Source organism: Hakea prostrata, chromosome 7 (assembly GCF_041222555.1).
Source record: "Hakea prostrata isolate BN-2017 chromosome 7, UWA_Hpros_2, whole genome shotgun sequence".
NCBI classification, from domain to species: Eukaryota; Viridiplantae; Streptophyta; class Magnoliopsida; order Proteales; family Proteaceae; genus Hakea; species Hakea prostrata.
This window is the reverse complement of record NC_142606.1, coordinates 21,456,122-21,477,517: the sequence shown is the minus strand read 5'-3', so window position 1 is coordinate 21,477,517 and position 21,396 is coordinate 21,456,122. Positions and strand designations below refer to the sequence as shown.

General features: G+C 38.4%; 2 protein-coding genes and 1 non-coding gene across 8 annotated transcripts in view; all 3 read left to right on the top strand.

Annotated features, from left to right (window-relative positions):
• Nucleotides 1-182: 182 nt before the first annotated feature.
• Nucleotides 183-255, top strand: TRNAA-UGC (transfer RNA alanine (anticodon UGC)). The gene has a single exon. It is a non-coding gene; the product is annotated as a tRNA-Ala (tRNA).
• On the top strand, nucleotides 227-11,977 carry LOC149010505 (uncharacterized). 5 transcript variants are annotated; one of them, XM_089161475.1, is made up of 13 exons: nucleotides 227-495; nucleotides 577-676; nucleotides 767-875; nucleotides 2,726-2,814; nucleotides 3,672-3,728; nucleotides 3,898-4,006; nucleotides 4,090-4,191; nucleotides 4,325-4,389; nucleotides 8,099-8,202; nucleotides 8,275-8,339; nucleotides 9,515-9,569; nucleotides 10,580-10,718; nucleotides 11,394-11,977. In XM_089161475.1, exons 1-13 carry the CDS (start codon nucleotides 438-440, stop codon nucleotides 11,443-11,445), a joined length of 1,104 nt encoding a protein of 367 aa, XP_089017601.1. In that variant the 5' UTR covers nucleotides 227-437; the 3' UTR covers nucleotides 11,446-11,977. The 5 variants fall into 5 exon arrangements, with proteins under 5 accessions (XP_089017601.1, XP_089017602.1, XP_089017603.1 ...); XM_089161476.1 differs by having other exon boundaries at nucleotides 10,580-11,977; XM_089161477.1 differs by lacking the exons at nucleotides 10,580-10,718; nucleotides 11,394-11,977 and adding an exon at nucleotides 9,788-10,573.
• A 755-nt stretch (nucleotides 11,978-12,732) lies between these two features.
• The window catches only part of LOC149010504 (serine/threonine-protein phosphatase BSL1-like), a 28,230-nt gene continuing 19,566 nt past the window's right edge, over nucleotides 12,733-21,396 (top strand). The window contains exons 1-6 of one of the 2 annotated variants that reach the window (XM_089161472.1): nucleotides 12,733-13,793; nucleotides 13,914-13,974; nucleotides 14,094-14,172; nucleotides 14,262-14,341; nucleotides 14,453-14,547; nucleotides 19,788-19,887. In XM_089161472.1, the coding sequence (XP_089017598.1) occupies nucleotides 13,589-13,793; nucleotides 13,914-13,974; nucleotides 14,094-14,172; nucleotides 14,262-14,341; nucleotides 14,453-14,547; nucleotides 19,788-19,887 (620 nt within the window). In that variant the 5' untranslated portion in view covers nucleotides 12,733-13,588. The remainder of the gene's footprint in view (nucleotides 13,794-13,913; nucleotides 13,975-14,093; nucleotides 14,173-14,261; nucleotides 14,342-14,452; nucleotides 14,548-19,787; nucleotides 19,888-21,396) is intronic. The other variant, XM_089161473.1, reaches the window with a different exon arrangement.

The window sequence follows — 21,396 nt, the reverse complement described above, 5'->3', positions numbered from 1 at the left end:
CCCTCTTTGCAATCAACCGCATTATTGGGGTGCCAATTGACTAGGTAAAATAACATCGAGACCAGAAGCTAAATCTGAGATGAATAAAACCCCACAATGTTGTTCTAGGTCAGTCTCTTAGATTTATAATCTACCTACAAACTTTAATTAAGTAAAATCCAACCTATCTCATTAACAAATTCGGGGATGTAGCTCAAATGGTAGAGCGCTCGCTTTGCATGCGAGAGGTACAGGGTTCGATCCCCTGCATCTCCAGCTTCCTTTTCCACTTTTGCTCTATGGCGTTGCATCATCATCTCCTGAATCGTATGGTTTGTATCCCGATAGCAAAATCTTGTCAGCTTCCCGCCTTTCTATGTTGAGACTTGAGAGGGTTCTCCCGCCCTTCCATGGTGAGGTGTTTCTAGTTTTCGTTTTTTCCAGATGAGTTGAACACAATGGCGGTGCCTCTCGCCAACCTTGCTGCTGGCCTTGAAGTTTCAAGGCTGTGCTTAGGTCTGAATCCTTTGTAATCTTTTACATTTCTCTCGTTTTCTATGAAAATTAAGTTCGAATTCACTTTCTTCCCCCAAACAGGAACCATGACGTTTGGAGAGCAGAACTCGTTGCAAGAGTCTTTTCGCCTGCTTGATGGGGCGTTTGATGCAGGAATCAACTTCATTGATTCTGCAGAAATGTAATAATCAGTTATCTTCCCTGTGATGATTCTTTTCTTCGAGTCCATCTTACTCTCACCTTTTCATCCCATCTATTTGATAACTTTTAGGTATCCAGTGCCTCAGCGTGCAGAGACTCAAGGAAGGAGCGAAAAATACGTGGGCCTCTGGATTAAAGACCGGAAAATTCCACGGGATCGTGTCGTCTTGGCTACCAAGGTGAAGCTATACTACGATATTCCAGTATCTTATCTGTTCCAACTTTTCATATTTTGGAGAATTCTATAATTTTATTATCGTCACAATGGTCTGTTATACTACGACATCAGAGATGCATGTTTGCAAGTACTCTTGCTATTGTTGTGCATGCTTCCAACTTTTGGTGGGAATAGACTGTTCAGACTAGTAAGCCATAATAAGTGGTGGCTCAATTTCATTTGTGATTAATGGAAACATTGTCTTCCATTATTTGATGGATAAAGACCCAAATTTAATTTTCTCTCTCTTTTTACTATTTTTGAATTGCTTTTTGTTTTGAATCTAGCAATTAGAGTGAGTTTGTTCGACTTCCTCTTCACAACCCCCCCCCCCCCCCCCCTCCCCAACAATCCTTTTCTTCCAATACAGATAAAAAAATCCAAAACGTTGGGTAACATGTCTTGTATTTAGTTATGTGTCCATATTATATAATTACACATATTTTTGGTTCTTCGATTCCATTATGTGCATAAGAATAAAATTGCATTTCTCAGAGGATTGGGGAATTAGGGTTTTCTCTATTAAATGTAGAAAGGTTTATGGAGGAATTCAAGTGATGGATGGAATGGAAGATGGAAATTTGAACCAATTAAATTGTCACAAACCTGCTTCAATTGGAGGAGCAGCAGCAGGAGTATATTGGTACCGTGGGAGTGAGCTCTTCAATTTGATGGCCTTGATGGTAGTATCACAACAAGGAACAGCAATAACAAATTGCAGATAAGAGGAAGAGGCAAGGATGGTCGATTTACCCCTCTTAGTAAGGTTCCTTCAGCCTTTGGATTTAGCAGTCGACGGCAAAGTTCCCTAGACCCTAGGTTTCTAGCTCCACAGCAAGGCCCTAGACCTTCTCATCATTCAAGCTGGTCAAGGGAATAACATACTGAAACCAAGCTTAATGGGTTGAGAACAGCCAATTACATATTTATAGAGCAAAAGCTTGCTTAACAAAAGTAGAAACACTTGAATGCTAAAATAGAATGGAGGCTCTGCTGAGTTATTTAGCTAATATTCTCAGCAGTGGTAAACTAGAAACCTTTAAATTCTATGAATAGAAGCTATTGGGCTTTATGATTCACCCACATGCAAAATACTAAAATTTAACTGATACTTGCTAAAATGGAAACCAAACTAAGCTTCTAAATCTTCCAAGAATAAAATCTCCATATAATCTGATCTAGGGACCCACATGTCTTCCCAAATATTCCACCAAGGTAAGAAAATGTAGTGTGACCCTGTTCATGCTACTGTCCATGGGAACAATGCTTTGGTCATTCTAGAAGAGCAACTGGGCTGATTTCACCTGGTCCAATTGGTCCAATTGAAGGGTTAGTTCTGCCCAGGTTCTGCATCACTTATTACCACTGATTTAGGCAAGCAGCATTCCTTCCTTTGTTGATTCTTGTTTCAGTTGGTGAGTTCCTCTTCTGATGATCAAGCAATTGTGATTATAGGGAATTGCAGATTCCTACATATTATCTCTGTGGGGAAACCCTGAACATAAGTGTGGACGACCACTTTGTGAGGTAGAGTGAGGTGTCAGCTTTTTCTGTGTTTGATTTTCTGATTCTCTTAGGTTGATGTAGTCATGCGTGAGGAATCACATTGAATTCCTTTTGTTGTATGTGATCATTTGCTCTGTTTCTGGCTTGCACTTGTGTCAAATGAAATTCCTTGACTGTAAATTCAAATATTGAGCACAATTTGTTTCCTTTGGGTTTATTGTGTTTATCCTATGAAGGTTTGTCATTGGTTAATTTTGTTCAAGAAAACATACTTCTTAGGGTAATTGTAGTACGCATTCTGCACAGGTTACTGGACCGTCTGGACAAATGACCTGGATCCGTGGTGGGCCCAGATGTTTGGATGCTAGCAATATTTTGGAGGCCATTGACAATAGGTAGGTTTTAAGTTTGATATGTTACTGTTACACCTACATATTCCTATATGTTGAAGGTCCATAAAACCCTTTACTGGTCTCTGACATGCATTCAAGCACAATGATAGATATTGGTGGAGGAGGATTTCTCCTTCACCATGGCTCTAGGAAACCTTAGTCATTTGTCTTGTGTATATGCATCCTACTTATATCTGGAGTGTGGTCTTTTATAAAAGGTTATGTCAGTTTGGAGTACAGAACATAAAGTCTTAACATTGCTGGACTTTGTTCCTGCTCATGCCATACAGAGTATGCCCATTCTAATGACTAAAACTAGTCCAATCCAGGTCCATCAAAAATCTACTAGCCGAAAGAGCATCCGGTTTAGATCATCTGGCCTCTGAACCCATTGTACTTTTTTTGACAATCCAAATTTTATTGGTTGATATTCTTCCAAAAGTAGTATTTATGTCTTAAATGGTCAAGATCATAAAATTAACTATTTTCTGGTCCAAGTGGAGACAGTTCACTATTGAGATTTTGATCAAAAGATTGACATGCCAAGGTAAATATATTTTCTCTTAAATAGATAGTTTATAGGTTTTCTATTTTAAAAGATGAAGATCCATTCTAATCTGTTCGTCTTGATAGGATTATTAATGGGATGTAACTACTATATATTGTCTGCATCTGAGCTTCTGCTTCTATCCAATTCATGCATATTTTTATATCTCTAATATCTGGACTTGTGGAATTTTGAAAGTGTGATTCTGGTTTCTAAAGGTCACCGTTGTCTGTATATGGGAATCCAGCTTCCTAGTTCGTAATGGCAATTTGAGTTCTCTAATCTTAGTTATCTTTTAAATGAATTTGCCCAGTTTGTTGAGGATGCAGACAGATTATATCGATTTATACCAGATCCATTGGCCTGATCGGTATGTATGCTGCTCCTTTCCTTTTTCCTTTTTGTCTTTGACAAGATTTCTTTTAAAATATTGGATGTTGTGAAACAAATTTACTTTTTAACATATCATATAAATAATATTTGTTTAATTTGGGCTTACCTCAATCCTTCTCAAAACTTTTACATGGTTGTGCTTGTAGCTATGTTCCCATGTTTGGAGAAACTGATTATCATCCGACTAGGCAGTTCTCTTCAGTACCGATAGAAGAACAGCTGGACGCTCTAGGAAAGGCTGTTGATGCTGGTAAAGTAAGTTTTGTGGCTTTGCTTATACTTGCTGAATGTTTTCCCAAATTGGATTTCCTTAAATGGTACAGAAATCCTGTATGTAGGTTAGATATATTGGGCTGAGTAATGAAACACCATATGGTGTCATGAAGTTCCTTCAGCTTGCAAAAGATGTTCCCAGCTATCCTAGGATAGTGTCTCTGCAGGTAGTTGACTCACTCATGTTAAGATAATAATATTGTTATAATCTTTTACAATGTTCTTTTCTGTTTTTGTGGATCCCTTGTGGTTGCGTCTCTTACAATCTGTAACTTGAGGGTCTTTTTTTTTTTTTGACAGAACTCGTACAGCCTGCTTTGCCGAAGTTTTGATTGTGGACTGGCGGAATGCTGTCATCATGAGAGGTTATCTGTTTTGTCCATTGTACCTTTTATGAAAGATTGAAACTTGATTGGGGAGAGTTCTCTTGATAATAGCTGTTATTTTAAGTTTGAACTTTTGAACAATTAGCCTTAATGTGTACTATGGGAGCAAGGTAGAGAAAGAGTCATAAATTGTAATTGATTGCTTCACTTTTCACAAGAGGGGAAAATGAGCACCTTCTTGCTCTGTTACATATTTGTTTGAATTTAGTGAATTGTAGTGTATGTTTGTGAAATTTAAAAACAACCACAAGCGCACGGTATCGTGTAGCTAACAGGTAAATCTTAGGGAAATATACCACTTAATTTTAATCCTCTTAATGGTACGTGAGAGTGAGAAAATTTGAACTTTTTAATTAATTACTTAAATTAAATTAACGGTCCTAACACATGCATCTAACGTGATCAAATTGAGAAGAATAAAAACAGACATAACCTAATCATTCATCATCTAGTAAAAGAAAATGCATAAATAAGTAAAGATAAGAATAATAAATAATAAATAAATAAATAAATAAAAGAGAAGTAATCCGAGTGTCAGCTTAGGATCGAGGGAAGGGGAGGGCAACTAAGATGACTTTGGTCGTAGTCCCTTTGCCATAGCTTATAGTCCACTGATTAGGGGACCGAATATTAAAGGAACAAAATGCAGAAAGGAAATAACAGAAAAATAAATAGCAAAACAATAAATAAAAATGGAACCTTAACCAAAGAGAGGCATAACTGTAGGCATCTTTGATCAACGACCCAAGGGGAATGGGGAAACAATTACAGAGTGCTGAAAAATAAATCCTAAATTAATAATAGAGCTAGGTAGACAGAAGTAGGAAGGGAGGGAGTGGGGGGGAGGAGAGAAGACTACTGATGAAGGCTACTTAAACTCTTGAATCTTAAATAACAAAAGAAAAACCTTTATTGATTCGAAATTCAAATGACCCTAGCACCTAGATCTAGAGTAATCCAAATCTGTAGTTGCTAGACCCAGAGAAAAACGAATCCTTTGGAATTTGAAACTTGAACTCAAAATTGCATTGATTGAAATATAAAAAGTACACTTTGCATAATAAAGGATACTAAACACTTAAAGAACTATTGCGTTACATAAAAAATTGAAACCTAAACAATGAATTTGAAATGTGGAACCCTACAAGCATGCAAAGAACTAGAGAAGGCATAGAAAAAACTAAAGAGGAAAAGAAAAGGTGTAATCTAAGTCTAAGAGAAGAGGGGTATTTATAGGAATCGGTGAAAGGGGTACAAATAAGAAAGAAAAAAAAAAACAATAATAGTAACAATTAAATAAATAAAGAAAAAGGGGATAGAAAGAAAGAAGGGGAAAAAATAGAATAAAGAAAGATAAATCTTTTGACATTTTTTGTCCTCAATCAGGTAGCTTCCTTGATTACCCCCTCTCTTCTCACCATTCATCATGTTTGAAGATGGTCATTGTTGCCATCTTCTCAACACTTTGAAACCAACAAGGTTATTGGTCGAGATCGACTATGACTGTGATAAAATAATTGGCATTCTTGACATCGGGGTCTAGCCTAAACACAATCACAATCCCTGAGGAATCTTTTATTCTCTTGATTAAATTCCCGGTCAGCCCGTACCTCTCATCCTCATCATCTTGTGCAGTAGACCTCTCTCTTCTGTTGTAGGAGGGACTAGGTGGGGGTGTCGATGGCAAAGGGTAGGAAGGCTGCGGTTAGGTGATGTTGTGATGGAATGGTTGGGGTCTAGGTAGCATGATAGTGGTGGTTGTGGCATGGGAGATGACATGTGACGTTGATGTAGGGTAGGGGTGTTTTGTGGGGGGAATTTCAGGGGAAGGGATTGCAGTTGAAAGGCAGGTCGTGCACAGGCATTTTCTTTTTGGGGGGGGGGGGGGGGGGGGGTTTGGCAGTGGTTGCTTGGAGTGCAGTGTAGGTGTGGCTGGGATGACAGGGTTGGTAGGAGGGCAGCAGTGGTACATTAAGTTCAGGTGTTTCTGGTTGCATCAGAGGGTGGTGGAGGATGGGTTGCTGGAAGAAGAATGAGAAGGGATTGCAGGAAGAATGAAGAAGAAGATGAAAGGGTTAATCATTAACAAATTTGGAGGTTCCACGATGATGTAGGTCACAGGTCAAAATGTACCTGTTGGGACAAGCCTCCAGCTCAGCAAGGTTGTCAGATGCTACTGATGTGAGAGGCAGCCTAAATCTGGTGATGGGTTGAGTTTTATTTGAACATCTCTCAAGGATTAAGAAACTTTGTTTCTCCTTTTTTCTTGTGAAGAAAGAAACAAAGAGGTTACTGTTCACACGAACAGCTCCAAGTTATTGTTTTAGTGAACATTGATCTGGGGCTGAATGAACGGATGGTGTGAGGATTAGCTTCTGGACATTGATGGAATATTCTATTATATAAGCTGCTATTGGTTTAGTTTCTAATTTTAGTTTTGGCCCTTAGTTTCCTTTTTGTTACTATTTTGGTTTGGTTTCTATTTCTGAGTCTTTCTATTCTGTAAAGCTTTGGCTAATCCATAAATAGACTCTTTTCATTGCATCACAAAATTGTACTGGAGAAATCAAATTTGCAGGCTATGTTGCCATTGCTTATGGAGTATCTGTTTTCAACAGCTGAGATAGCTGTGGGTGAGAGACTCCCGTAATGGAAGGGTTTTGTTGTAGTGAAATATTTCGGAGTAGTCGTAATGGAAGAACTTATGGCTTGGTTTTCATTTTTCGGCCCAAGGTGTAGCTAGCCCATCCCCCTATCCCCTTCTTCTTTCTTTTATCTATCGTATCATTTTATGTTATTCTTTCATATTTTTTTAAAGGTTCTAGTTATTTAATTTGGTCATCATTATTATACTGATCCAGACTGCAAGTGGTTTCCCACTTTGAGGTCCACTTTTACACTACATTCTCCTTGAGGGTAGCAGAGTAGCTCTCACCAAAGCCGTTGAGAAGGTCTTTGCTAGCTCTTGGAGATGGCTGAAGCATCAGAGCCAACAGGGATCTCGTCTTCCTCGTCACTTTGTTGTGAAGCTAGCATGGTTCTGTGGTATTCTCTCCAGAGCTAAAGCTAAAGCTAGAGGGCATGGACTCCAAAGACCTGTTGTCTCTTCCCAACAAGATCTTGCTGTAATGCCTTCTGTCTCTTTTAGTGGTTCCTTCATACCAGTGACCATGAGGTAAGGGTGGCGATGGAAATGGAGATGGGAGTAGTGGAAGATGCTGAGGTTCAGGGTACTGGATGGTTAAAGGAAATTAGGGTCAAATGTTCACATGCAGAAAAATGGAGTAGAACCACTGTTTTGGTTAGTGTTGTAAACTTAAACCCAATGATGTGTAATTTCATTAGCTGAAAAAGTAAATGGTTAGTTTAGTAAATAAATCTTTTATGAGTGAATTTTTTAAAGAAAATTCAATTATGTCTTATATTGTAATTTTCCCTTTAAATTTTTTTTTTTGGGTACTGGATCTCTGAAGAAGTTTGAACATTAGGATGTGAACTAAGATGAAATATCCAAGTGTGGAATAGGCATTTTAGCAGGTATTTTGTAAATTTGGCATGCAGACGTGTTACAAACTCAGTATGTTCGTGATTTTATTACTTAAAAGAGTACTTTTATGGAATCACTTTAAATTGTTTTATCATTCTGATTTCTAACTGAATTTTTTGTATTTTGTTTTGAAACTCCCAGAGTTAGCTTATTGGCCTATAGCCCTTTGGCAATGGGTATTCTTTCCGGCAAGTATTTATCCCCTGGTGGAGGCCCATTTGATGCTCGAATGAATCTTTTCAGAGGTTGTATCTTGTGTTTGGTTTCTGGAGGATTTCTCTGTAGACTACGAGCTTATTATTTTCTTCCATTCACAGGGAAGTATGCAGAAGGAGAATCCAGGTATAACCTGTCTAATTTCCGAATTAAAGCTGCGACCATGGTAAGTAACTCAGGCTTGTCTGAGCCCATCAGATAAGTCTTTGGTTAGAGAGAGATTTATTTAAGCCGACCCCATTTAGTTGGGACAACTCTTGTTGTTGTTGTTGTAGAGAGATTTGTTTAAAGTTTTTATTGATAGATGCAAAGTAAGCAATTTGTTTCAAATCTTTCCTTCATTTAATAAGATGTTGCTGAGAGTGGAAAAATGCTTCACATTTTGAAGATTTTGGTTTAAAAGAATTTTACATATCTAAATGGATGATCCTAACATTCAACTGCTAGTTTTCTAAATTTCAAGCTTATATAATAGTAGTCTGATTGATTTTACTAATCCAAGTGGATCGATCGTATAGTTTCTTTGTAAATAAAGTAACTGTGCTTTGTATACTAACTTTTTTCCCATTTGCTAATTAATTAATTAGTGTCATGGTTTTACATCATCTCTTGATTGAGGTTAGGGTACAAAAGAAGGAACTATAACTTGGTTTTACATCATCCCTTGATTAGGTTAGCGTACAAAAGAAGGAACTATAACTTGTAGACATACGAGACTGGTGGGCTTGCACGTTCATGGTAGTGACGGTACTGTACTAATGTCATTTACTAAGAGTGAGCTAACTACAGGTGTTTGGAGCTCCCCCCCCCCCCCCCCCCCTCTCTCTCCCCCCTCTTTTTTTTTTGGGATGGGGTGGGGTGGCTTATCTCTGGGTATTATAAAAATAAGCCAACAGTTAGTCATGCTCTTACATGTTGAATAAAAGAAAGAAATGCTCTGGACTTGGTAATGTTTCACTAAATTTTTTGTCTTTCGCTCTCAGTTCACCTAAGTTGCATTCCATTATATATATATATTTTTTTCAAAGCTCTCCTGTTAGATCCAAGTATTCTTTCACGGAAGTCTCCGATTCTTTTGTGCCTGGATACTTAAAACTGGCAATGAATAGAAATTGGATTATTCAATGTAAATGTTTTATCTTGGCAAATGGCTGCAAGCTTAGAAATTCCTGTTAATTCACACTATTTTATATCTCCTAATGTAAGGACAAAACTCAATGGTACCAATATCAGGTACCACACTTTGCTTGCTGATACCCTGCCCTGTTTAGTTGGGATAAGACTGAGTTGTTTTTGTACTGTTTTTTTGCTGCACTAATCTGTCTCATTGTCCATTTGCAGGCGTATCTTGATATTGCGAAAAAATATGCGCTTTCTCCTGTATCTCTTGCAATAGGTATCAGAGTTGACCTCTTCCTGTACATAGTAGATAAATCAATGCCTAGACTTAACATAGAAAAGAAGAATAACTCACCTTGCTAAATATTCCTGTACTGTACCTCATTTAGTTTTGTTGTCCACTTTTCATGGAATTTTTTTAATTGTTTCCTTATCAAGATTTTAATATGATGAAACTAGTCAGTGGATGAGCCTTAGCACTACTGCAACCTTCAGGTTGCAGGTATTAAATGTGGGATCAACCTATCTTCAAAGCAGGTCAAAGACATTACGGTTGCCCCTCCCAGATCCTGCAGTAGCTCAAGTCTTGCGTATTGGGGTTTCTGAAACAATTATTCATAGTATTTCATATGGAACATTTTCATTTTGGGGTAGAGCCTGGAGGGATGTAAATGCCCAGTGACATCTATTGAATAAATCCCTAAATCAGGAGGTTGAACTGCTAAGGTGTAATATTTATTTGTGCTTCTTTATTTGTTAAAGTACTAGATTGTATCCATGAATTTTGAAGTTCCTGATATGCAGTTCTTATGTGCCGTGGAAAAGGTGTATCAATGATAAGCATTTTATGCTTAATTCTGTGTGCTACTACTGAATGAATGCTCTATGGTTCTTTTTCATTCACCAGAATCACATCCCGAGTCATAATGGTAATTCTTTTTTAACCTGTCTGTGAGTCTGTATGAAATGGAATGAGGTTACTTAGGTAGGTGGGTGGTATGCAAATAATTTTACTTCTGAAATTGAGATTTCCCAGTCCTTCCATATTTGATTTTTGAATGAACATTACTTAAGTTGCATTCTCAGCCTCAAGTTGAATGTTTACATTGAAGGGTGCAGTTTTTAAATAAATGTAATGGACTCTTGCTGCACTCGACACTGTATAATGATGGAGATAATGTGTACTTTCAGCTTGTATTCCTAGTAGGTTATTTAATTCTTAGATTTTATAATCATTTTTTGCAATATACAATTTAAGCCAAAATATTCGTTGCTTCTTTACTGCAGCCTTTGTTTTGAAACACCCGCTTGTTGGCAGTGCTGTTTTTGGGGCAACAAAAGAGTGGCAGCTAAAAGAGGTCCTCAGAGCATGTGACGTCACCCTCACACCAGAAATTATTCTAGAGATTGATGAGGTTCACAGAAGGTACCCAAATCCCTGCCCCTGATTAGAAGTTATTCTGTACTAGCTTTCTTACCTCCCTTTTATCTTTTATTTTTGGCTCCCTTGTTGCTTCAAATGTTTTGCACTGACATGATGAATGGAAGGGGTGGGGTAAATCTACTTCCTTACTGATTGTTCGACAAGAGGCAAAGCTAGTATCAGACAGAAAAGAGAATATTCATCCTACTATTGGGGGTTAGGTGGGCTTGTTTGGTTACATGATTCCAGAGATTTGAAATGAAATGAGATTTCAAATCTATGGATTCATGATTTAAAAAATTAACTGTTTGATTAGCCTTAAATCTATCGAAGTTCATCGAGTTCTGTCGGGTTACTCGGCGTGAATCCTCAAATTTTTTGATCCATTTTATACTTGAAGTGGAATCCATGGATTTCATCCAATACCTAAGAATGACTTAATTCACGTTTTTAGGTAAAAAAATGAAATGCCTGGATTTGATGTTTTACAACCAAATAGGTACAAGTCTCCGATTCATGAATCGAGGGATTTAAAATCCCTGGATTTAGATAACCAAACTGGACCTATGTCATGAAGTGTGATGTACTTTACCACTGCTTGTATCCCTTCTATTGTTGTAAATAAATTATTGCAATTTTCATAACATAATTGATTTCTCATCATAACGAATATATTAGAGAAGTGCACCATTTCTACTTCAAGCCACCAAGGATGATAAAGTTGGGATAAGAGGGAGCCACCATGTGCCATCCTTTTCAGCGTTTTGAATTATAAAACCAAGGCGTGTTTGTTAATTTTAAAGGATCTTGAGTGAGGTATTCTCTATTCATCAGGGTGGATGTTTGTATTCTTCTCACATTTTTTCACTACATATTAGGATATGGTAGAGGTTTAAACATTCTATGATTCATCGTGTCAAAATTCAGAGTTAAGCATCCATCTTAATATCATATAAATAAAAGATCTAAACTCGTTTTGAGCAGCTTGGGCAATTACTTTAATGGGGGATCAATAAAAGTATTGCTAGAAGTAGATTTTCAAGGAAAAACAACTTTAAAAGTGAGAGCGACCAAGCAAAATGAGGTCGATTTGGAAATATTACAATGACAGAGCATGGTACAACCTCAATGTTCACCAGGGCACTTCTTTGGGTTAAACTGTTAGATCTAATGAAGATAACCATTGAGGGGGATAATGCAAGAACTATTCATCTACTCTACTGCTCCTCATGATGAAGCACCTTGGAAGATCACATCGGGCAGAAGGCAATAACGTTGCAGACCATTTGGCTTCTCAGGCAGCGAAGGATGAAGTGTCTTTCTTCTCTCTCCAGACCCTTCTGTCTTGCATTTGTTACCCTATGATCTTGCTTGTACTTTTCCTTGAGTATTTAAATTTCAATAAATTACTTTACTATGAAAAAAAGAGAAAAGAAAAGAAAAAGGTAGAGTTGACCTTCTTTCTTAATTATGAAAGAATATGAAATTTATCATTTTAATGGTGAAGACTTTACTCCATTTAAATTGGAACTTCTTAAATTTTGAATTAATGATCCAAATAAAGAATATCATTTAGTCTGTTAAACGTACCTACATGTCTAGATACATAAGTGCTTGAGCAAAATTGCATTGGCACTCTAAATGAAAGTCTTAAAGCACACACCTCACTTTACATTTGAAATACACACACTTAAAATTAGATTTTCATTAGATATATTAGTCCAATTTATCGGTTAAAATTATTAAATTACTGTTTATTTTCTTTCAATTTCAACAAATATTCCAATCAAAATATGAAAGAAAAAAAATAGTGATTTAATGATTTTCATTAACAAATTAGACTAATGTATTTAATAAAAATTTAATTTTAGGGTGTCATATTTAAAAAAATAAAGTGAAGTGCTAGTATTTTAAGGTGCTAATGTAATTTACTTTATAAAAAATTATTAATTTTTTTAATATCTCTGAGCAAAAAGTTTTCTTTTGAGCATCCAAATGATTATAAATGTCTAGGTGTAGTGAACTCAGAGACGGTGGGGATCCATTCCCTGATAATTAATCAATGCACGAAACAGTCTTTTCACCCAGATAGAGAAAGGAGTTATAATTGAGCTACATGGAGGGGACCGGCTAGGGCCCTCTTCACATTTTTCTGTTAAGAAACGTTTTTTCTTTAAAAAGAAAATTTTGGGTTCCTATTTGTTTAATTTTTAGGAGGGAGAGCTAAGCTTTTGACTTTGACAAGGAAAAAGGCTAAACCCTTTGTTGGATTTTCGGATTTTGCTTGAAAATTTTTGATTTTGATGGAGCCAAAAGGCCCAAAAGGGATGAAAATAGTAGAATTATGAGGACAGTGAAGTCTCGGAGGAGCATTGGAGAGAATGAAGCCGGGAAATCCAGAAGAGTTCAGGAGTGCCAAGATCCAGGGTGCATGTCTGGCACGTATGGTGTTTCTACACGCAGGGCTGCTTCTTCTTACTGTTTGACTTTGGAGCTTCTTCCAGAGTTCATGAGCAAAACGTCAGACAACCCCACCACTGATGACTGACCACACCACTTCTTCTCACTCTTTAAATCTATCATTTTGATTTTTTTATTCTCTCTCTCTCTTTCTTGTTCTGTTTCTCTTTGGTTGAGCACGACCGATACCAGAGAAGGGAAATGGTATTTAATAATTAAATAGAACAGTACAAACTCTTTTGGAACTCAGATCGATCAAACCAATCGTTCAGCCTACGGAAGAAGTGGACGGAGGAGTTGGGTACCTCTCCTCCCCTGAGACGAGTTCCGAGCTTCACTTCTCTGATCCACCACACTGGGTTTCCCCGTGGCTGTTCTTGTAACCTCTGCTGACTCTCTTCTCTCCTTCTCTGATGGGTTCAAAGCCGTGGTTGCAACCGGCTCCGACGTACCATGGCCTAGAGACGAGCTGGGACACCGAGGAGGACAATCCCGGCCCACGCTGTGGCCACACTCTCACTGCCGTCGCCGCCACCAAATCTCACGGCGCTCGTCTCATTCTTTTCGGGGGTGCCACTGCCATCGAGAGCGGCGGCCCTTCTTCTGCTGCCGGAATCAGTTACTGATTTCTCTGTCAATTTCTCGATCGCTTGCTATTTCTGTTAGTTTCCTGAAATTTGTCTTATAATTTATTGATCAAACAAGCATTTTTTTTTCTTTTCTTTTCTTTTTTGGCAGGATTGGCGGGCGTAACCAATGCCATACATTCTTATGATGTTATCACCAGGAAATGGACCAGGTATTAAGCTTTGAACAAGTCCCACTGGCAGCTATAATTCTATGTATGAATTTCATAAACGTGGTTTTCCTATTTTCTTCCTAAGTCAAAAAATAAGAATAAAATAAAAAAAATTTCAGGCTCCAACCTGCCGGAGAGCCGCCTTCTCCGAGGGCTGCTCATGCTGCTGCTGCTGTTGGCACAATGGTTGTTTTTCAGGTGAAATAAGATATCTGCATTAATCTCTGCTTAATTACTCTTGTTTTAGTTGGTTGCTTTTGTTTTACTGGGTGATACTGTCTTGTTAGGGTGGCATAGGTCCTGCTGGGCATTCCACTGATGATCTTTACGTGCTTGACTTGACCAACAATAAATTGAAGTGGCACAGGTTTTATAAGCTTCTTCCTTTCTTTCTTTAAGTTGTTCTCACTTTCCTAGATTGTGGCCTCCTACTTCTATGATACTTGGTAATGTTTTATTTTCTTTCACTTCATTGTAGGGTTGTGGTTCAAGGCCCAGGTCCTGGGCCTCGATATGGTCACTCTATGGATTTGGTTGCCCAACGATTTCTTGTTAGTGTCTGCGGTAATGATGGTAAGGTTAATATGCTCCTCTTCTTTGCTTCTATTTTCTCCTCTCCTTCCTTCCTATTATAGAGTGGAGGCAACTGCTTATGTTCTGTTTGTGGGAGACTTAGAAATTGTAGAAATGAATTCATGGGAAATTGAGGTGCTAGTAGTCCTGGTTTAATAGGATTGTCCTCGAAATGGATCTTAGCATTATCAGAGCTGCCCTTTCTGCAACCTCAAAGTGTTCTAGAAAGTAATACTTGTAACATTAAAATGATTAATGCACCTGTCATGGCATGTTTTACCATTGTTACCAGGTTGGAATATTAGTATATATGTCTTTGTCCAATGGAAAAAGACAAAGAAAAGATTCTGCTCATGCTATAGCTTTGTGAGTTTTCCTTATTGCGTTGGTAGTCCTGTATGCATTTAATTGAATTGTCCTTTCTCTATTGAAGCTCTCATAATCCCAAAGATATAATAGGTACCCATCCTCTAGCCTGTTAGATGTTTGTTCATCTGCAAAATAACACAAATATTTTGTGAGAAAAGGATATTTAAATTTATGTTGTGATTGATAGTTCATGTAGGAGTATCTCACTATCGATGCATAGTGTGTATATCATCCTTGCATTACCATTATATGCTGTATATGAACAGTAACGAATCTGAGAGTGTGGACACTTTTTTAACAATTATGATGAGGATATCCATTTGTGGCCTTTTTAATGATAATTATTATTTTTATTAATTCCACATCCTATTGGGAGCTGTGAGGTCAACAGGTAAGAGACGTACATTGTTATAGTTGCTGGATAAAAAATTTGGGCTGCTCAAGTGTAGCACGAGAAAGGTGTCCAGATAACTAATGCCTTTTAGATCTTGTAGGCTGAGTGTGGAAATTAATCCAGTCATCTCCATTATTTCAGTTTACAAATTGAGAATGCTTGTATTTTGTTTTGGCATCATTTGATTTGTGAGCTGGGAGATGCCGTTGTACGTTAGCATATGAGATAATGATACTTAACGCTTTCTAGTTTAACTTATTTTCTAATAAGTTGTGTGTTCAGGATATATTTATGGGCTTTTAGCAGAAGCAACAGTTGCTGCAATGTCTGTTGTTGGGAACAGATTAGCAAATTTGTTCCTCATGGTCTGTTTCTGCTATCTGGCATCTTATCTCTACTACCAGTCTGATCCCAGTGAGGTGTTTCACTGTTTCTGGAGATAAGTCATGAAGTGCACATACTCTTCCCTACTTTCAGAGTGTCAAGTAGCCCTTGGACAATTCTCTTTAAGACCTATTCCTAGACCTATCACAGCTCAGCAACCTGATACTGTAGCCTGGGTGGCAGAGGATTTATGGATTGATAAGCCATCTATATTTGGACTTCTAATGTTAGAAGAGCCTAGAGCTGAGGATGATGAGGGAGCTCCCTTTTGGTGAAAATGTGTTCATTGACCATTGGGAAAGTATTGCAAGTGATAGTGGCTGACAAGACTTAATAATATAGTTTGGATCATTCAGTTATACAACAACAACAAGCCTTGTCCCAACTAAATGCGGTCGGCCACATGGATTCTTGCCTTCCAATCAGCTCTGTCTGGATCATTCGGTTATAATCCCTATCAATTCTTAATAGAGGCGCTTTACAATGATTAGCCCTCTGATTTCACTTCTACTCAAATCTTGCTATCTTAGTGAAAGGAGCAATTGATGAATTCAGTTCCTATAAGCCATGCCATGTAGTTGTGTTCTCACAGAAATACTGTGATATATCAAGGGGGCTCTTAGGGGTGGTGATGTGAAACCCAATTTTAGGGTTAGGATTTTTTGATGATTTCCCCAAAAATTAAGGGCTGCCTAGAATTTTTCAGCACATAAGTCTAATATTATGGGATGTTTGGATGGTTTTAGGGTTTGCAAGGGTTGGGTAAAGGCTTAGAAGAATTTGGCCAGGCTTAGGGTTAAGGTGCTGAGGGTTTTGAACTTGAAAACCTTGCTCCAATGATGGTTTCAGATCTGGATTTAGAAGTTAGGGTTTTAGAAACTAGGGTCTTAGGGTTTCAGTTAGTTTAAGAATGGGGCTGTTGTTATTTTGTAATCTCAGATTTAATCCTAATGGGATGAGGTTTAGTTGGAGGATTCCTACTTAAAGTGGGACTGTTAGGGAAGTCAAATAGGGTTAGGACTTGGAGGGGGAAGTAGAGTAGGTGTGGGAGATGCTAAGCCTAACGGGTTTTAGAGTGTAGTTGAGGGTTTGTGTTGAACTAGGGTTTAGGTCTAGAGGTTAAAGATGAATGTAGAATTTTAATGAAGAAGATGGAGTGCAGGAACATTAGAAGTGTTAGGGTTTCAGACTTTAGATGGGATGACATAAGGGTTTGAAGATCTTAGGTAATCTTTCTTTCTTTTTGTTTCTTCTTCCTTTTTCCTGTGTTTTGTTTCTTTCTTTTTTCTGCTGCAAGTCAGTGGGGAAGGGAGAGGGAGCCGAAAAGGGTTAGATAGGGGGAGGGAGGATGCCGTAGGGTGGGGAGGCTTGCACAGGAAGGAGGAAGGGTGGGGAGGGTTTCTTGGAAATTTCGGGGTGTTTCTTGAATCTGAAACAGCAGAGAATTGGATGTCGCAGGATAAGGGAAGAAGGGAAGAAGTAGTAGTAGAAGAAGAAGAAGTGGGGCTGGGGTTGGGGAAGGGGATTACTCAGTGGTTTGTAGAATTTGCTTGATGAAGGCTTGCTGGATCACAGGAAGAAGAGAGAGATTTCAGAAATCTAAACAGCTGCAAGGTCATACCCAAATAGGACCCTGTCGCACATTTCTTGGCTGCAATTCGAACAGATCTATTAATGCAAACTTGAGCTTTACAATGACGTAGAGGGCCTATATATAGCCTTTACAAAAAGTCTTCTAATCTTGATGCTCCTTATTAGATTAGGATCTCCTTACAAGATGAATCTCAGCTGTTAAATAAGGACTCTAATTGACACATGGTGAAGCTAAAATCCTAATTAACTAAAGACATAATTGACACATGCTGAATCCTATTCAACTAACGGCTTTAATTGACACATGCTGCAATTAAAAAAAAAAATTAAAGACTCACATGCTGAAATTAAAGCCTAATTAGCTAAAGACACATGCTGAAATTAGAGGATTACTTAATCTAAGGGGGGAATAAGCACAAAATTGTCCCCCTATGGTTCGGCCAGCCTAGGGAGGCTTCCCCCTATATGTGGGTTTGGGGCCCAATTTAGGTTTCGGCCAAGTGGGGGTCAACCCTGTTCACATCAGCCTGCCTTGGTGTACTGGTCGGTAGACCACAATTGTAGCATAAGGTAAAGGCATCGAAACAGCCTCTCAGCAAAAATTGCTGGGTTAACAGTGTGGTGGAAAATTGCCCCCTCAGACACTGCTTGTGTTGAAGCTTTGGCAATGGGTTCGCCCTATCAAGGGGGCACTAAGTTACCAACGTATGCTTCAGGTCCATGGGTAACTTCAAATTATGCTGACTCTGTACCACAAGAGCTCTTTTGCCTCTGGAGGTCTGAGATATTGTTCTTTCTCAAAATTCAGTGTCTGCTGAATCATGCTAGGTCTAGAGTTCATGAAGGTTGGAATCTTCCAGCAGCAGTCTATAAGAGAGGAAAAGACTGAAGATTAACATCACCTGCTCCTTAGGGTTGCAAGAGGACATATAACTTGACTTTTCATTTTCTTGGTATCCATCTGGAAGAATTTTAAAGATGCACCAAAGGGTTGTCAACATTTGATCTTAGTGGCATTCTTTTTCTGGGTTTGCTTTAACTTTTGTCAGTCGCCTTTTTCAACACTTTGATGTTGGGGGGTCAATGTGGAACCAACTCCCAACAAATCAATTATGACCAATCTCACGTTCTATATTGAAACCTATATTCAGTGGTTGACAGCATATAAAACTGTCAAGAGAGGATAACAGAAAAGCTAAAGTAACTGAACAGCAAGGTGTTTGACCCTGTAAACCGTCAACAATGTGGCCACAGAGCAAAGCAAAACACAAGTCCCAGAATTAGTAAGTGAGCACCTAGTCAAGGATAGAACTCCTAAGTTGGGATTACTCCTCAAAATCTCAGCTTATTCTAACAGCCAGGTTAAGAGATATTAAAGGGACTCAGAATAAGAAAATAATCAAAATAGCAACTCACTGTTACAGCCAGATCCAGCCCATGGATCAGGCTTATTCCACCATTGAAGGAAGCCCCAGGGGAGGGTATTACGGTGTTCAATGATGGGCTGAAACTGTGGGTTTATGTGGATTCTTGGATTTGAAGTCTGCTGCAAAGTAAAGCACCAGAATAATTGAGCTGCTGGGTTGATGTTGACTCTCCCAGGTGTGTTTTAGTTGGTATTTGATAAGCAGTCTTCATAGTGTCAAACAGTAGCTCTAGCAGTTTCAATAGTGCTTTGGATGTCTCACGGATTATTGATATTTGCTGACAGACAAAATAGTGTTGAGCACTCTATAGGTAAGGAGAACTGGAAGGAGAGAGGGGGATATGACTGAGGCTTCTTACTTATGGATTTGGTTCATCTCTCAGCACCCTAGGTTTCTCATTAAAAGAGTGTTTTAACGGCTTGTATAAGACTGCCTCCCAGCAAAAATTGTTGGGGTAAGACTGCGTAGAAAAACTGCCCCCCGGACTCTGCTTGTGCGGAAGCCTTTGGCACCTGGTTTTCACCCTTTATAAGACAATCTGTTTTCAAACTCAATATTGTCGTCACTATATTGGCCTCTCCTTTTTTTATGTGGGTAAAGCCACAAACTAGAAACTCTCTATTGTTAGTAGCGCGTCAACTACATAAAGTTGCACTGCAAAAGCAGCTAGTTGGTGGAAGTGGAAATAAGAAATAGAAGCTGAATAAATTTAACATTTTCATTGGCTAAGTTACACAGGTTAGTAACAAAAAAAATAGAAACTAAAGATATGAAAGAGTAAAGAATGTAGGTTGCATCTGTCATCCATACTAGCGATCCGCATGGGTACACTAAAGATTCTGGGAACAATGTCATGTAAGCAGTGATACATGAACAGTATTCTTCTCATTCTGTTTTGGTCCTTTACTTCTTTATGTTTCGATCTACACAGGGACCCATTATTTTGTTGTTATCTTCCTTTAGGATCATAGTTTTTCTTTCGAGCTCAAATAATTCCCTTTGGAATTATTCTTCTTTAATCTTTGTTATATGCTATACTCTGTTTAAGGTTTCGAATTTTATTCTTATGGTAGGGAAGAGAGTTTTATCAGATGCGTGGTTTTTGGACACTGCACAGAAACCATATAGATGGCAACAACTCAATGCTGAAGGCGATAGACCTTCTGCTAGAATGTAAGTATATATGCTTCAGAATTGAAAATCTCATTTTCTAATGTTTGAATTTGCTTGTGTGCACTTGTTCCTGTCATGCAATAATTAGCTCCTTGAATGCAGTGAAATATATTACAACTCATAAGCATTTTCACTGGTCCTTTGTGGTTTGTACCCAGCTCCTCAACTGTACTTAAAGCCTCTATCATTAAACTCCTGATAAATAGTAGTTGAATGAATCATTGAACTGATAAGGGGTTAATACCTAAAGGGGACAGATATTACTTTATTATCCACTTCTCCAAAATGGCATGTGAAGGCTGCTTCTCAAACTTTAATGGATCCCAGTACTCTACTTATCTAGGGTGTCCTCAGTAACCACATGATGCAGATAACTCATGAAAGGGCTTATTTTATTATAAATAAGCCTTGGGTTGGGTTATGTAGATATTGGGCCTTTGATCCTATGGGTTTTCTTGGTAATGGTCACTCTGATAGGCCTAAATATACGTAGAAAGTAGGGAAATGAGATTTAATTTGTTACTCATTAGTTTACGTAGACTAATGTTTTTGAGTTGGTTTCTTTCATTATGTTAGTTTTGTAGTAAGTTTATGTTATCTGTTTGGTTGGGTTAGCACTTGGTGCATTTGTCAAGTGTTCACTTGCCGAATGTTGGTCGATGGTTGAAGTCCTGGAAACAGCTTCTCTGATGACAGGGGGCTGTGTACATTTGACCCTCACCAAACCCTATTAAAGGCAGGAGCCTTGCGCTGTGGCTAAAGCTGCCCTCCTTTTTTCTTGTTTGATTGTATGATTACCTATGTAGGTGGCATATTGGGGATTTTACTGTCACACCCAGTCTATTTACTTGATTTTAACTATAAATGAAGGGCTTGACTGATCATGTTGACTACTCAGTCATTACAACCTTAGTTTTTTTTAACATGCATTAGAGCTGAAACTGTCTGGGTTAATGAATAGCCCCCTCTTTTCCATCGTCTCTCTCTCTCTTCTCCTCCTCCTCCTCTCTTTGGTTTTCATCCTTCACAAAGGGCAGCACTATTGAGATGTTCAATCAATCAAGATCATTTGGACTTTTGAGCAACCATCTACTGAAGATCCTCTTCAAGATCATTGGATCTTCAGTGACTCTAAGGTAATGTCCTATTTACTTATATCTATGCACCCAAATCTTGCAGATGGACATTTTGGACATTTATTGTGGGATATTGGTACTCAAATGTGGACTACTGCAGAGGAAATCTATGATCAGGTTCAGAAAGATGTGCAGGAAATCCAAAAGAAATTTGTGACACCACAGGGAATGAGATGTCCATCTTCTAATACTATACTGTTCTTCATAACCTTACGGCAAAAATTGGACATCACTCAGGTTTGCTAGCCTCGCAGTGCAACTGACATTGTTTCCTTCCGCCAGCATGTGGATAAAATCAGTGTATGACTTCTTGGCAGATCTGAATGTTGAAAACAGTTGGAGGGGCAAGCGTTCGCAGCCTTAGTCCCTGTCT

Bases quoted from the DNA above. Each gene is read 5' to 3' on its own strand.
- LOC149010505 (XM_089161475.1), top strand. From the start codon at position 438: ATGGCGGTGCCTCTCGCCAACCTTGCTGCTGGCCTTGAAGTTTCAAGG. The intron at 677-766 runs GTAATAATCAGT...GATAACTTTTAG, and splicing joins TTCATTGATTCTGCAGAAAT to GTATCCAGTGCCTCAGCGTG. The intron at 3,729-3,897 runs GTATGTATGCTG...TTGTGCTTGTAG, and splicing joins CAGATCCATTGGCCTGATCG to CTATGTTCCCATGTTTGGAG.